At 40.8% G+C, this 15,042-nt stretch overlaps 1 protein-coding gene across 1 annotated transcript in view; it reads left to right on the top strand.

Moving 5' to 3' along the window:
- Positions 1–11,536: 11,536 nt before the first annotated feature.
- The window catches only part of MMGT1 (membrane magnesium transporter 1), a 12,875-nt gene continuing 9,369 nt past the window's right edge, over positions 11,537–15,042 (top strand). The window contains exon 1 of the mRNA XM_005865322.2: positions 11,537–11,813. Coding sequence (XP_005865384.1) covers positions 11,735–11,813 — 79 coding nt within the window. The 5' untranslated portion in view covers positions 11,537–11,734. The remainder of the gene's footprint in view (positions 11,814–15,042) is intronic.

Below are 15,042 nucleotides of genomic sequence, written 5' to 3'. Positions count from 1 at the left end.
TGCCGCTGCCGCCGCCGCCGCTGCCGCCGCCCATGCCTCACTTAAAGGGACCGCGACACTCACAGTTCCTTCTGCTGGGTCCCTTCGCCTTCTGTCCACCAGCTCCTCCCAGCACGGCACACAGACACTAAGGCGCTGCCAGGGAATGAAAGACCTTCGAATCTAGCCCATTGCCTTCTGGAAAAGAAACCTCTGCTCAGCGTAATCAAGGAGTGGCAGATTGGGCTAGGCCTGCTTTGATCCTACGCTTAGAGCTCTCAGGGGAATGGATCTTTCAAAACCCATCTCAGTAGTTCCCCAGTGTCTCTTAACAGTACAAGAAGTTGTCCCCTTGGGAGTGGCCTAAATCTCTGTAATTTAAATTGGATTCTCCTTGTTCTGTCCTCATTGAAAAACAACACTGTAGTAGTCCATAAAAGAATGAACTCAAAGGCAAGGATTATGCATGTATGTAAGTTCGATTTCTTTTCATATAAACACCTGACATAATTCATCTCTCACATTGGGAACCTATGTAGAGAAACTCATCAGTCTCACAAAGAAGATTCATTCGGTTTGTGCTCAAATTTATCCATGCTCCCAACAATCCCTTTCCTTCCCCCAAGAAATCTTTTGTGGTGTGGCCTGGTCTCTCCATCTCCTCTTGCTCCTTTTTCCTGCTATTTTTTAAAATTTAATTTTATTTATTCAATTACAGTTTACATTCAATATTATTTTGTATTACTTTCAGGTGTACAGTCATATACTTTACAAAGTGTCCCCCCCCCCCACACACACACACAATAATTCCAGTAGCTACCTGGCACCACATATTAAATTACTATTGATTATATTTTCTATACTGTACTTCACATCCCCATGATTATTTCGTAACTACCACCTGTACTTCTCAATCCCTTCATCTTTTTCATCCAGTTCCCCAACACCCCTCCCTCCTTCTGGCTTAGTATGTTCTCTATCTTTGAGTCTGTTTCTGTTTTATTTGTTCGTTTATATTGTTCTTCAGATTCCACACATAAATGAAATTATATGATATTTGTCTTTCACTGTTTGTCTTATTTCACTTGGCATAATACCTTCTAGTTCCATCAATGCTGTTCTAAATGGAAATATTTCACTATTTTATGGCCGAGTATTATTTCACTATATATACATACCACCACTTTTTTGTCATCTATTGATGGACACTAGGTTGCTTCCATAGCTTGGCTATTGCAAATAACGCTGCAATGAACATAGAGGTGCATATATTCCTCCGAATTAGTGTTTTGGGTTTCTTAGTATATATATCCAGAAGTGGAATCACTGGGTCATAAGGCAGTTCCATTTTTAATTGTTGGAGAATTCTCCATATTTTTTTTCCATAGTGGCTGCACAAATCTGCATTCCTACCAACACTGCACAAGGGTTTCATTTTCTCAACATTCTCACCAACACTTGTTTGTTGATTTATCAATGATAGCCATTTTGACAGATGTGAGGTGATATCTTATTGTGGTTTTAATTTGCATTTCTCTGATTAGTGACATGGAGAATCTTTTCATGTCTTTTGGCCATCTGCAGGTCCTCTTTGGAGAAGTGTCTATTCAGGTCCTTTGCCCATTTTGTAATTGGATTGTTTGCTTTCTTGGTGTTGAGTTGTATGAGTTCTTTAAAAATTGTGGATATTGGGCCCAGCCAGCGTGGCTCAGTGGTTGAGTGTCAACATATGAACCAGGAGGTCACAGTTTGATTCCCAGTCAGGGCACATGTCTGGCTTGTGGGCTCGATCCCCAGTGTGGAGCATGCAGGAGGCAGCTGATCCATGATTCTCTCTCATCATTGATGTTTCTATCTCTCCCTCTCCCTTCCACTCTGAAATCAATAAAGATATATTTTTTAAAAAATAAATTTTAAAAATAAAAGTAATAAAAAACATATCCTCGGGTGAGGATTTAAAATAATAATAATAATAATAATAATTTAAAATTGTGGATATTGCCCTAGCTGGTTTTGCTCAGTGGATAGAGAGTCAGCCTGCGGACTGAAGGGTCCTGGGTTTGATTCCGGTCAAGGGCACATACCCGGGTTGCGGGCTAGATCCCCAGCTGGGGGCGTGCAGGAGGCAGGCTATCAATGATTCTCATCATTGATGTTTCTATCTCTCTCTCTCTTCCTCTCCCTTTCTCTCTGAGATCAATAAAAAATATATATTAAAATAATAATAAATTGTGCATATCAACCCCTTATCAGATGTATCATTGGAGAAAATTATCTCTCATTCAGTGAGTTGTCTTTTTCTTTTGTTGATGGTTTCCTTTGCTGTGCAGCATATTTTTACTTTGATGTAGTCCCATATGTTTATTTTTTCTTTTGTTTTCCTTGGCTGAGGAGATATATCAGAAAAAAAATATTACTAAGAGAAATGTCCAAAATTTTATGTCTATGTTTTCTTCTAGGAATTTTACAGTTTTGAGTCTTACAGTTAAGTCTTTAATCCATTTTAAGTTTATTCTTGTATATGGTGTAAGAAAGTGGTTTAGATTCATTGCTTTTGCATTCATCTGTCCAATATTCTCAACACCATTTATTGAATAGACTGTCTTTACCCCGTTGTATGTTCTTACCTCCTTTGTAAAGTATCAATTGGTCATACAGGCTTGGGTTTACTTCTGGGCTCTCTATTCTGTTCCATTGATCTATATGTCTGTTTTTTTTTTTAAATATTTTATTGATTTTTCACAGAGAGGAAGGGAGAGGGATAGAGAGTTAGAAACATCAATGAGAGAGAAACATTGATCAGCTGCCTCCTGCACACTCCCTACTGGGTATGTGCCCGCAACCAAGGTACATGCCCTTGGCCGGAATCGAACCCAGGACCCTTGAGTCCGCAGGCCGACGCTCTATCCACTGAGCCAAACCGGTTAGGGCTATATGTCTGTTTTTATGCCAGTACCATGCTGTTTTGATTATTATTGCCTTGTAGTATACAAGGTAGGATGGTACCTCCAACTTTGTTCTTCTTTTAAAGATTGTGGTGACTATTCAGGGTCTTTTCTGGTTCCATATAAATGTTTTGACTATTTTGTTCTAGTTCTGTGAAATAGGCCATTGGTATTTTGATAGGAATTGTATTAAATCTATAGATTGCTTTGGGTAGTATGGATATTTTAACAATGTTAATTCTTCCTATCCATGACCACAGTATGTGCATCCAGTTATTTATATCTTCTTCAATTTCTTTCTTAAGTGTCTTCAGTTTTCCAAGTATAGGTCTTTTACCTCCTTAGTTAAACTTACTCCTAGGTATTTTATTTTTTGGTGCAATTGTAGATGGGATTGTTGTCTTAGTTTCCCTTTCTGAAAGTTCATTATTGCTGTATAAAAATGCAACCAATTTCTGGATATTTATTTGTATCCTGACACTACTAAATTTATTGATCAGTTCTAATAGTGTTTTGGTGGAATCTTTAGGGTTCTCTATATACAGTAAGTATCATGCCAATAATGACAGTTTTACTTCTTCCTTTCCCATTTGGATGCCTTTTATTTCTTCGCCTTGTCTGATTGCTGTGGCTAGTACTTCCAGTATTATGTTGAATAAGAGTGGGGAACGTGAACATCCCTGTCTTGTTCCTGTTCTTAGGGGACATGCTTTTGGTTTCCCCCCATTGAGTATGATGTTTTCTGTGGGTTTGTCATGTATGGCCTTTATTATGTTGAAATATGCTCACTCTATTGCCACTTTGCTGAGAGTTTTAATCATGAACGGGTTTCCTGCTCTCTTAAAGCTAATTTCCCCAGTTCAGATGTGTTGACCGTGAGAAAGAATATAACCACCAAGGATTCCTGGTGGATAACTGGGCTCAAATTTAAAAAGAGGGAGAGGGGGAGAGAGAGAAACACAAATGGTGAGAGAGAATCATGGATCGGCTGTCTCCTGCACGCACCCTACTACGGATAGAGCCCACAACCCGGGCATGTACCCTGACTGGGAATGGAACCTTGACCTCCTGGTGCATGGGTCAATGCTCAACCACTGAACCACACTGGCCGGGCAAAAATGTAGTCTTGCAAAATAAGCTAAATTATGCTTTATCTTTTAAAAAATCTATCTTTATTGTTTTTTGTTTTTTTTGCATCTTATCCATTTTATTTATTTATTTATTTTTTAAATCTTTATTGTTCAGATTACATTTGTTCCTCTTTTTTTTTTCCCCCATAACTCCCCTCCTCCCAGTTCCCGCCCCACCCTCCGCCCTCACTCCCCACCCACTGTCCTCATCCATAGGTGCACGATTTTTGTCCAGTTTCTTCCCGCATCTCCCATTCCCCTTTCCCCCCCAAGAATAGTCAGTCCATTCCCTTTCTATGTCCCTGATTCATTATAATCACCAGTTCATTCTGTACATCAGATTATTTATTCACTTGGTTCTTAGATTCACTTGTTGATAGATGCATGTTTGTTGTTCACAATTTGTATCTTTACCTTTTTCTTCTTCCTCTTCTTAAAGGATACCTTTCAGCATTTCGTATAATACTGGTTTAGTGGTGATGAACTCCTTTAGCTTTTCCTTATCTGTGAAGCTCTTTATCTGACCTTCAATTCTGAATGATAGCTTTGCTGGATAAAGTATTCTTGGTTGTAGGTTCTTGGTATTCAGCACTTTGAATATTTCTTGCCATTCCCTTCTGGCCTGCAAAGTTTCTGTTGAGAAATCAGCTGACAGTCGTATGGGTATTCCCTTGTAGGTAACTGAGTTTCTTTCTCTTGCTGCTTTTAAGATTCTCTCTTTGTCTTTTGCTCTTGGCATTTTAATTATGATGTGTCTTGGTGTGGTCCTCTTTGGATTCCTTTTGTTTGGGGTTCTCTGCGCTTCTTGGACCTGTAAGTCCATTTCTTTCACCAGGTGGGGGAAGTTTTCTGCCATTATTTCTTCAAATAGGTTTTCAATATCTTGCTGTCTCTCATCTTCTGGCACCCCTATTATTCTGATGTTGGTACGCTTGAAGCTGTCCCAGAGGCTCCTTACACTATCTTCGTATTTTCGGATTCTTTTTTCATTTTGCTTTTCCGGTTGGGTGTTTTTTGCTTCTTCGCATTTCAAATCTTTGGCTTGATTCTTGCGCTCCTCTGGTCTGCTATTGGGTGTAATATTCTTTATTTCAGAGCGTGTATGCTTAATTTCTAGTTTCTTTATCATAGCATCGAGGGTCTCATTAGTTTTCGTGAAGCTCTCCAAAAGTTTATTGCAAGCCCTCAAAATTGCGTTTTTTAGCTCTATATCGTCCATTTCTGTCATGTTTTTTTGTCTCCGCATTTTTTATGCTTTCTTGGTGCACCCCCTAGTGGTCTTTGTGCGCAGTCTTGTTCTAGTTGAGCCTTGATTGTTGTAGTTAATACTAGAGGGATTTGACCACCAGGCCGACTGGCTGTGTGAATCAGCTGTGTCTGCCGCGGAAAACTTCTGTCCTCTGGGGAGGTGCTAATCTAGCCTTTGCCTGAGGCGATCTGGCAAATGGCTCTGCGCAGGGCTTGGGCGGGGCGGGCTCAACAGGGCGGGCGGGCGGAGGGAGCGGTTATGGCCCCTCTCAGTCCCGTTCCCAGAGGCTCTGCTTCTCAGAACCCCCGGAACCGCTGCAAACCTCGGAGGGAAAGCTGCCTTCCAACTGATGCCAGACACTCCCGCTTCTCCCGTTTGGGTCCGAGTCCCCAGCGATTCGCCCGTATCTGGAGCTCAGAGTCTGAGACTCCCCCCTGACCGAAAACGACAACCGCGCTCTCAGCCACCAGCCCGCTTTGCGCGCGCACCTCCGCACCTGAGTTTTTTCCACACTGCGCCTCCTCTGAGCCTCGGTGTGCTGTTATTTTTCCTTCTAGTTGAAGAGTCTCTCCTCAGCCAGCCTTCCTGCGGTTCTGGGTGATGTCCGTTCCGTCTTTTAGTTGTATTTTTGAAGTGGTTGTTTGCGGCAGCAGTCTGCGGTGTTTACCTATGCCGCCATCTTGGTCTCTCCCAAAATGTTTTTAAATGAGCTCATTATTTCCTCCTACAAACATGTATTCCTTCGAAAAAATGTCATACCACTAATGGTACTACTATCAATCCAATTCCTATCATTCTGCCTGGAATTCATGATTCTCAAACATTTTCATCTCATGGAAATATAACCTCTTGCCTAAAACAAGTAACATTCAGGCAACACTAAGTTGCCCTGGTGTAGATTCACTCCCACTAACCAGCTGTTTATGTTCTGCAAGGATGTTGAACTTCAAAAAAAGGCGCTAGAACAGTGCTCAACTCCAAGTTGGGTCAAGAACTGTCCAGTAACTGTGAGCTGATTATCTCCTCTTAGTATCTAGATCTGTCTTTGCCTTCCCAAGAAACCTCATGGATGTCTGTTCCCTACACCCTAACTGCAGCCTAACCATACCACTCTGTTCACACAGGGCTTGCTTTGTAGAGGCAAGTACCCCGCATGAGAATCCTTCTCAGTCTCCCACTACCCCCTCCCCAGACCTATCATGGTCACCAAGAAGACTAGTGATGGAGTATACCTGCTTCTTCAGGCCTAATCACCCAGTTCAAATCTTTCTTGCCTCAGCACAAAACCATCTTTCATTGTCCTAGTGTTTGGAGCTTGAAAAAAACAAAGCCACATATTGCTTGCCTGACCACAGTCAGCAAGCCTTTACATCTCAGACTCTACCTCTGTTGATATGACCCCAGCAACACAGTATGCCCTCCCCAGCAACCTCTTTACCTCAGAGTGCCAGGAAGAATCTTGATATGGCAATAACCCTACCAAGTGGGCCAATCCCCAAGATCCTTCAGCTCCCCCAGAATATACTTCCCTCTCAAACCAACACTGCTTTATGCTTCTGACTCTCACCTCCCTGTTTCTCCTCTCACTACTGCCCTTCCTGCCAATGCTTGTCATGTGCTCTCTGGAATTCCTTCCATTATAAACAAACTACCCAACACTCTCAGTTGCTGCATGGATTCTCCCTCTCCTGAATTTCACCCTGGACATCACATGCTCTAAAGCTGTTTCAAGTGGAGGCTGCTCATTTCTTCACCACCCCATTGTCCCCCCACACACACATACACAAATACACAGAACTCACACACTGTATCAGAGGGCTCCACTTACTTCTTCCAAGCTCATTATACCTCCATCCTCCACTGAAGCTTGAATGACATCTCCTGTTCTTCTTGCCTTCATCTAATGACTTCCTGTTCACTCCCACACATTCATAGAGGACTTGGACATATGGTTCACAGCTTCCTCTTTTCCTCCAGCTCCCCCCACCCCAACCCTGCCATTATCTGGGTGACTTCCATTCTTATACAGACAAGTCACCTGGAATGCACACCTTGCCTCCTTTTTAACTGAAAAAAACAAAAACAAAACAAGACTCTCAAGAAAATTGTTGTCACCTTCCTTACCCTGCAACTTAGTTAAATATAGCATCAGTGTCTATCCTTTCTTCCTCGGCTCCAGCCTCAGTGTAAGAGGTGTTTCCTACTCCCTTAAGAAACACGTCTCAGTCTGTACTCTGCATTCCATCACCTCCTTCCTACCTCTTTCAGGATCTACTCCAACAATTCTCTCCCAAAGAAGAGAGGGTAGAAAGAGAAGGGCAGTTATATAGGGAATGCCTGAATTCAAGAAATAGAACAGACTAGGTCACAACTATCAGAACCCAGTGTAATTATGCTGGAGTTTTCAGTTCATTTCCTAAACACAGCAACCCAATGTGCTAAAAAAGCAAATAAGATGTTCTGTTTCATTTTTGGTATCAAGGGTTTTTAAAAATGAATAATCATATTAACCTCAGACAAGTAACCTAGGATATTTTGTGCAGATGTGGTAATGAAACCCCAGAAGAGATATTAGTAAATCGAAATGGTCCAGAGGAGAGCAATTAAAATAATCAAAGTGAAAAAGCAACTGATCTTTTAAGAAAGACTAAAGGAATAAACTCTTCAGTCTGGAAAAACAGCTAGAAGAGTCAACAGCAGTGACAGCAATAATAATGATGGTTAACATTTACTGAGTGCTCACTACATACGAGATTATTCTAAACAGTTTATATGTATCATCTCAATCCTGACAACAATTTTATCAGGTAAGTACTGTTATTATCCCCATTTTACATATGGGAAAATTGAGGCACAGTGAAGTTAAATAACTTGTCCAATCTCTTATACGTAGTAAAGGAGAATCCAGGATTCAAACCCAATCTTATTCTAGAGCATGTGCTTTTAACCACAGTAGTATGGACCTTCCAGCAAACAAATCTTAAAGACATGAATCAATTAATCACAGTTTTGTTTACTAAGATTCAAAACTTAAAATACCAAGGCACCACTTAATGATTTAAGAGGAATACATTGTTTTGTCATTTGAATTTTTTACACTGAGCACACATCACTTTTGTAAAGAAAACATATTAACTGGATGCAATTTCAACATAAATATCGAAAACACTAGTTTATACAGAAGGTAGTCAAATTCTAGAATTTGTTACCCAGGGAAGTTGTAATAAATAGCAATCGCTTGAAAAAATGTTTAGTACCCATAATAGATATGAAACTTTTATAGATACTGATCATAGTCAGGAATGTATTCTAGGAAAGTGGAGTTTTTAACCACTTAGGAAAGGACAGAGTGTGCTAAATGGAGGGAGAATATGTGTGGGAAATGGAGACTTGGATGAGTGGTATATGAAGTTACTCGTCTAGTTAGTTGGCATGCAACAAAGTTAATTAACTCGACAATTCTAGAATTGCAGTGGTTTCTCTATTCAACAAACTATCCTAGGGAAAGGAGATGAGTCTTCATAAATCTCGGTAGGAAACGCTTTAAAGATGGTTATCCCCACCTTAAATAACATCCACACCATTTATGCACTGTGCATATGGAAAATGTCTGTTTCTTTGGTAAAACTAAAGGCACTTCTGGGATCACCTAGGAATTTAAATGCTCTTTCTCATGAGGTTTGACTCTTGTTCTAAGAACCCATGTAAAAAGTGCTGCCACTAGATGTACCTTGCACCTTTGGGATTAACTTCAACCAATGTATGAGTGGATCGAAAGTACTTATTTGAATGATACGGTCTGTGGTAACTGTAACAATGAATACCTTGGCTTCCCTTCAGGTTGGAATCCACAGATAAGACAATTAAAATCTCACTCCATGAATATGAGTTAACCACTTATTTCTGGAAAATGTGAAACTAGCCTAGTTTCTTTTATTCTCAGTACATGGGTAAGAGATTCAAAGGAAGAGAGTAGGGAATGCATTTTAAGAAGATAATGGAGAAAATAAAATTTAATGCCTGGACACATGTCACTTCCCTGAAGACTAGGATAATATATTAGTGGCTTATACAAAAATCAGATCCCTTACTGGCTCTTTCTTTTTTAAAAAAAAATTAATCTCATCCTTTTAAAAGAAAGAAACAAGATCTCAACTCCTTTAAGAAAACTTATAAATCATTTTCTGCTTCAGATAAATTAATATTAGAAAAGGCAATTTAATAGGGTATCTGAGAAGGCTAACTTCAATTTGACCATCATCAAAGCCAACACAAAATTTTAAGAAATTTTTTTTGTTAACTATTTTTACTATCTTGTAACCTTCCTGGGTGGAGAAGGAATTACTTCCCTGTCTTGTACAGACAGATTACTTCCTGGTTCTCCCTGATTGTGAGTTTTATAAACAGAACTGCATTTGTAAGGAATACATTATACTGTACTTGATATTGATCAAGTACTGTGTCAAATCTTGGTTTAGAGGTGAAGAAATTGGAGAGTTCCCAGAGAAAAATAAGGACCATAATTAAAGGCTTGGACAATGAGACCCAGAACAAAAAATATATGTAGGTCAAGTTAAGGAAATCTGATAATTCTTGGAGACCTTCTTTTATTTTTTAGTTTTTACATCTTGAAAAACCTCAAGTATATCAGAAAATGTTAATTAATAATCAAATGATTATCAAAATTTAAGAGAGTGTATAAGTTCACAGAGATTTTTTATTTAACCCAATTCAAAGTAATGGAAGGACTCTCTACAGAGATACTTTCAAATAAGGGTGTATCCCTCCCTCATTCTTTCCTATAATTTATTCAGTTAGCAAACTTTTATTTGAATGCTTACAACTTGACAGGCAATGTTCTAGATACAGACAGAAATCTTTGTCCTCTTGGAACTTACATTCCAGAGGTATATAGTAAACAATAATAACACAACAAATATAATAAACTAGAGGCCCAATGCACGAAATTTGTTCAAGGGGCTTGGCCCTCACAGCCTGGGCTTGGTCCAGAAGGTTGTCCGGCTGTCTGGTCTAATTAGCATATTATGCTTTTATTATTATAGATAGGTAAATCATAGAATATGTGAGGAGATTGGGAATGGGAAGATTGCAAATTTAAAAGAGGTGGTCAGGATAGGCATTTTCAAGCTAAATGGGGTTGAGGAGAATGAATGTTGACCACACTATGCATTTACCTTGTGATATGCAGTTTACAACCCTGTGCCAATCAGGGGATACTGGTGCAGTTTGGCAAAAAAGATGAATTCAGTTTTGGCCATATTAAGTTCAAAGTGCCAGAGGAAAGAGTTAAATGACCAACAGGTAGACGGAAATGCAGGTCTGGAGCTGGGGGGATACATTTGAGATAGAGACGTCAATTTGAAATCGCAGTAATATGTCTGAAAGCTGAAGCAGAGGGAATGAATAGGAGAGCTCGCCAAAGAAGAGCAGAGTGAAAAGAGCTCAAGGGGAGAACCTCACTATTGAATATCTATATTTTGTGGAATAAAGACAAAGATTAAATCGCGAAAGGAGAGTGCATTTTATTTTGATAGAGAGAGAGAGAGACAGACACAGGGAGATAGAGACAAGATGGGTCTGCCTTATTAGCATCCATATATTCCTCCCCTTTCACTTATCCCTAATGTAAACTCGTTCTCTTCATGACAAAACACTCCAGCTGTGCTACCAATTTGCGCGGGAATCGTTCTTAAAGACCTTTTGATGGTAAGGAAAAGGGGGACTAACTTTGCCCCAGGGTGCCTTGTGTCTTGGGCTCCGAATACCCTGGATGTTTTCCTTTGCACCCCACCCGCCTCCTCGCTTTCACACTCTTGCCTCCTCCCATAGTGCCAGTCCGCAAAAGGCTGAAGCATAAGAAAAGCCAACACACACACAAAGGACACAGCTTGAGGGGAAAAGCAACAAACAAAACAAGCAAACAAACTGAAAATCCCCTGCCAGGGATAGAAACCCAGCACTGAAAGGCTTTAACCACAGCCTCCAGGTCCCCGCCCCTCTGCCGCACCCGGGCCTCTCTATAGCTCCCAAGCCGCCTCTCCATAGGCCCCGCCCCTTGCCCCTTGTCAGCGCTCAGCTTCCTCTCAGCTTTCCCATTGGTCCACTTTTGCCTCTCCTTTTACGCCCCCTTCCTCCCAGCCGCTCCTCCCTCTCAGAGAGGCGGTGCTATGCAGGCCGTCTCACTGGCGGACCTCCCCCTCCCCGCCCCCACCCCCGTGCTTTCCCCTCCTTCCCGGCATTTCTGTTTCCGCTTTCTGAAGGCTCTTTAGTTTTCCCACCTCTGTGAGACACTTCGCGCCCAGTGGTCCAGTGACGTCATTTTTCTGCGCTGCGTGGACAACCACCGTTGGGAGAGGGAACTGCTTTGCCGCCCCTCGCTGCTTTCCTCGGGCTGCTGCTCATCCGGAATAATGGCGCTGTCACTGTGGAAGGGGCTGGTAGGCATTGGCCTCTTTGCCCTAGCACACGCGGCCTTTTCTGCTGCTCAGCGTAAGTGCCTGCGGGACACAGACCGTTCCGGTGCGGGACTTCGGTGGGCGGTGTACGGGCGCACCACAGAGGGAGTGTCAGACCGAATGTCCCAGGAAGGGTCATTAGAGACCTTAGAGTTTGGGGTGATTACAAGAAACGGTGCGGGGCTCCCCAGTGGAAGATTGCAGCAACGTTCGAAGTGGGTGTCTGGGAGAGGGCTCAGAGCTTGACAGGTGCACTGCATGGCATGCAAAGAGGGAGTCTGAGAATCCAGGACAGGTGATGTCAGATCCAGCGCTGGGCTGATCATGCAAAGTGTCAGATGGAGGACCTCGGATGCTCATGGTCCTATGACAGCTAGGTGGACAGCATCTTGGGTAGTTCAGGCAGTGACTGAGAAGTTAAGTGACCCTTTGCCTCAGGTAGGGATTAGTACAGGAGAAAGAGCACTGGACCGGGAGTCAGGACGGCAGGTTCTTAAAGACCTGCTTTGCTGCTAAATCTGTGACCTTGGGTGAGACATGTCACAGAGAGTGACATAGAAAGTTTAAATGAAAAAAGAGTTGAAGTACTTTATCATACAGATAAAATGGTATCATCAAGAAGAAACTTGGAATCCAGCAGAGAATGCTGTTCAATCTTGAGACAGTTGATCTATTTTGATGTCTTCCCTTCTAGACCAAGGGTCAGCAAACTCTGGCTTATAGGCCAAATGCAGCTTCCCTCCTGTTTTTGTAGTGAGCTAATAATGTTTTTACATTTTTTTAATTTGTTGGGGTGGAAAAGCAAAAGAATCATCATTTTATGATCCATGACAGTTATATAAAATCGAAGTTCCAATGTCCATTAATGAATGACAGTTATATAAAATTGAAGTTCCAATGTCCATTAATGAAGTTTTATTGGCACACTGCCACACCCATTCATCTAGGTATTGTCTGGCTGCTTTCTAAGGGCAGAGTTGAGTTTGTGATAAAAACAGAATGGCTTGCAAATCCTAAAATATTTATTTTCTGACCCTTTACAGGTAAAGTTGGCTGACCTCAGTCCTAGCCTATAGAGCCCATGAGTGCAGGGACAATGTTTATTTTGTGTTCTTTGCTGTAATTTAAGTGGCTAGCACAGTATGTACTCAATAAATCTGTTGAATGAAGTAAATGAATTCAAACTTGAACTTCATTTCTTTATTTGCTGGATTGCTTTCTTTATTTAGGAATAAAGTAGTAAATGAAATGTGAATTCCTTCAAAGCTCCATTTTTTTGGTCAAGTTAAAACCTTTAGTTCTGTTTATTATATATAATTTAAATTATCCAATTATTTTAACTATTGATTACATACATGTATTGTGACATTGTCTGAAGGAAATGCAAATTATTTGTTAAATAAATTTTTATTTAGAAGTTTTAGATTTACAGAAAAGTTGCAAAGATACTACAGAGAATGACTTTATACACCTCACTTAGTTTCCACCATTGGTAACATCTTATATTACCCGGTATATTGTCACAACTGAAAAACTGACATTGGTATATTACTATTAACTGAAGTCTAGCTTTTATTTGCATTTCACCAGTTTTGATATTAATGTCCTCTTTCTGTTCTAGGAATCAATCCAGGGTATCACGTTATATTTATTTGTCATGTTTCCCCAGTCTCCTCTGTTCTGTGCTCCAAGCTTTAATGACAATAATAATAACTAACATTATTAAGAGCTTATCAAGTGCCAGGAACTGAACTAAGCATTTTACTTGTATTATATAATTCAGTCCTACCAAAAGCCCTGTGAGGTAGCTATTATTGTTGCTATCATCTTTGAAAGATTAAGAAATTGAGACAGACACCTAGGAAACTTGCATAAAAGTACAGAGATAAGAAAGTACAATTTGGGCCAAGGATTTAAAGACAAGGAGTTTGACTAGAGCATATGTGCTACACTACTTTATGAAATTCAGTCTCTGGGAATTGGTTGAAATTGCATCATACTTAGGTGCTAGAGCAGGGGTGGGGGACCTTTTTTCTGCCAAGGGCCATTTGGATATTTATAACATCATTCAAGGGCCATATGAAATTATCAACTTAACAATTAACCTGCTATATTTGGTTAAACATTTAATTAACTCACCCCCAATGCCTTGGCAGGGACAGACCAAATTATTTTGAAGGCCTTTTATGGGCCACAGGCCAAACGTTCCTCACCCCTGTGTTAGAGGTACAGTAAGTGATGCCCCGAGGGAGTTCAATGGCAAATGGAGAAACAAATGGATCAAGAAATAATCACAATAAAGTGATATAAATGCCATGCTAAAAATATGTAAAGGTACTTGGAGTTGAGGCAATTCTAGAGCCTTGTTGGCTCAAGTGTGGTCAACAAACCAGCATGATTTTAATCACTTGGGAGCTAGTTAGAAATGCCTGCTCCAGATCTACTGAAACCAAATCTGCATTTCAGTCAGATCTCCTGGCGATTTGCATGCACATTCTTTTGAGAAGCAGTGCCCTAGGGGAGGGGAGGATTCTGTGGAGTGCTGCAGCATTTTCTACCATGGGCTTCAGCTGTAAAATTTTAAGGTCCTAGACCAGTGATGGCGAACCTATGACACGCGTGTCAGAGGTGACACGCGAACTCATTTTTTGGGTTGATTTTTCTTTGTTAAATGGCATTTAAATATATAAAATAAATATCAGAAATATAAGTCTTTGTTTTACTATGGTTGCAAATATCAAAAAATTTCTATATGTGACACGGCACCAGAGTTAAGTTAGGGTTTTTCAAAATGCTGACACGCCAAGCTCAAACGGTTCGCCATCACTGTCCTAGACTCAGAGCAAGATCATTAAAGTTCAGCCCCTTAGTTTTACAGATGTGGAAGTGCCTGGTTAAAGGTAGTAGTAGAGAGTCAGATTAGCCTTCAAGCAATGAAGAAGCTAGCTGGGATCTGAACAGACAGTAGGAAGTTAGGCAAAACTTACTTTTGGTATTGGTTTGATTTTTCTTTTACATTTGTCCGTATGATAAACCCTATAAGAAAAAACTCTGGAAATGTCTCTAAACAAATTCTCTTTTAAGAGCCAATCACGTTTACTCACAATTATTTGGTTTCTTTTGTTTATAATACACTAGTGGCCCGTTGCATGAAAATCGTGTGTGTGGGGGGGTGTCCCTCAGCCTGGCCTGCACCCTCTCCAATCTGGGACTCCTGGCTCCTAACCGCTCACCTGCCTGCTTGCCTGATTGCCCCTAACCAC

The sequence above is a fragment of the Myotis brandtii genome, unplaced genomic scaffold, assembly GCF_000412655.1.
Source record: "Myotis brandtii unplaced genomic scaffold, ASM41265v1 scaffold206, whole genome shotgun sequence".
In the NCBI taxonomy this organism is placed as follows: domain Eukaryota; kingdom Metazoa; phylum Chordata; class Mammalia; order Chiroptera; family Vespertilionidae; genus Myotis; species Myotis brandtii.
The sequence above is the reverse complement of the archived record's forward strand: the minus strand, read 5'-3'. Positions and strand labels throughout refer to the sequence as shown.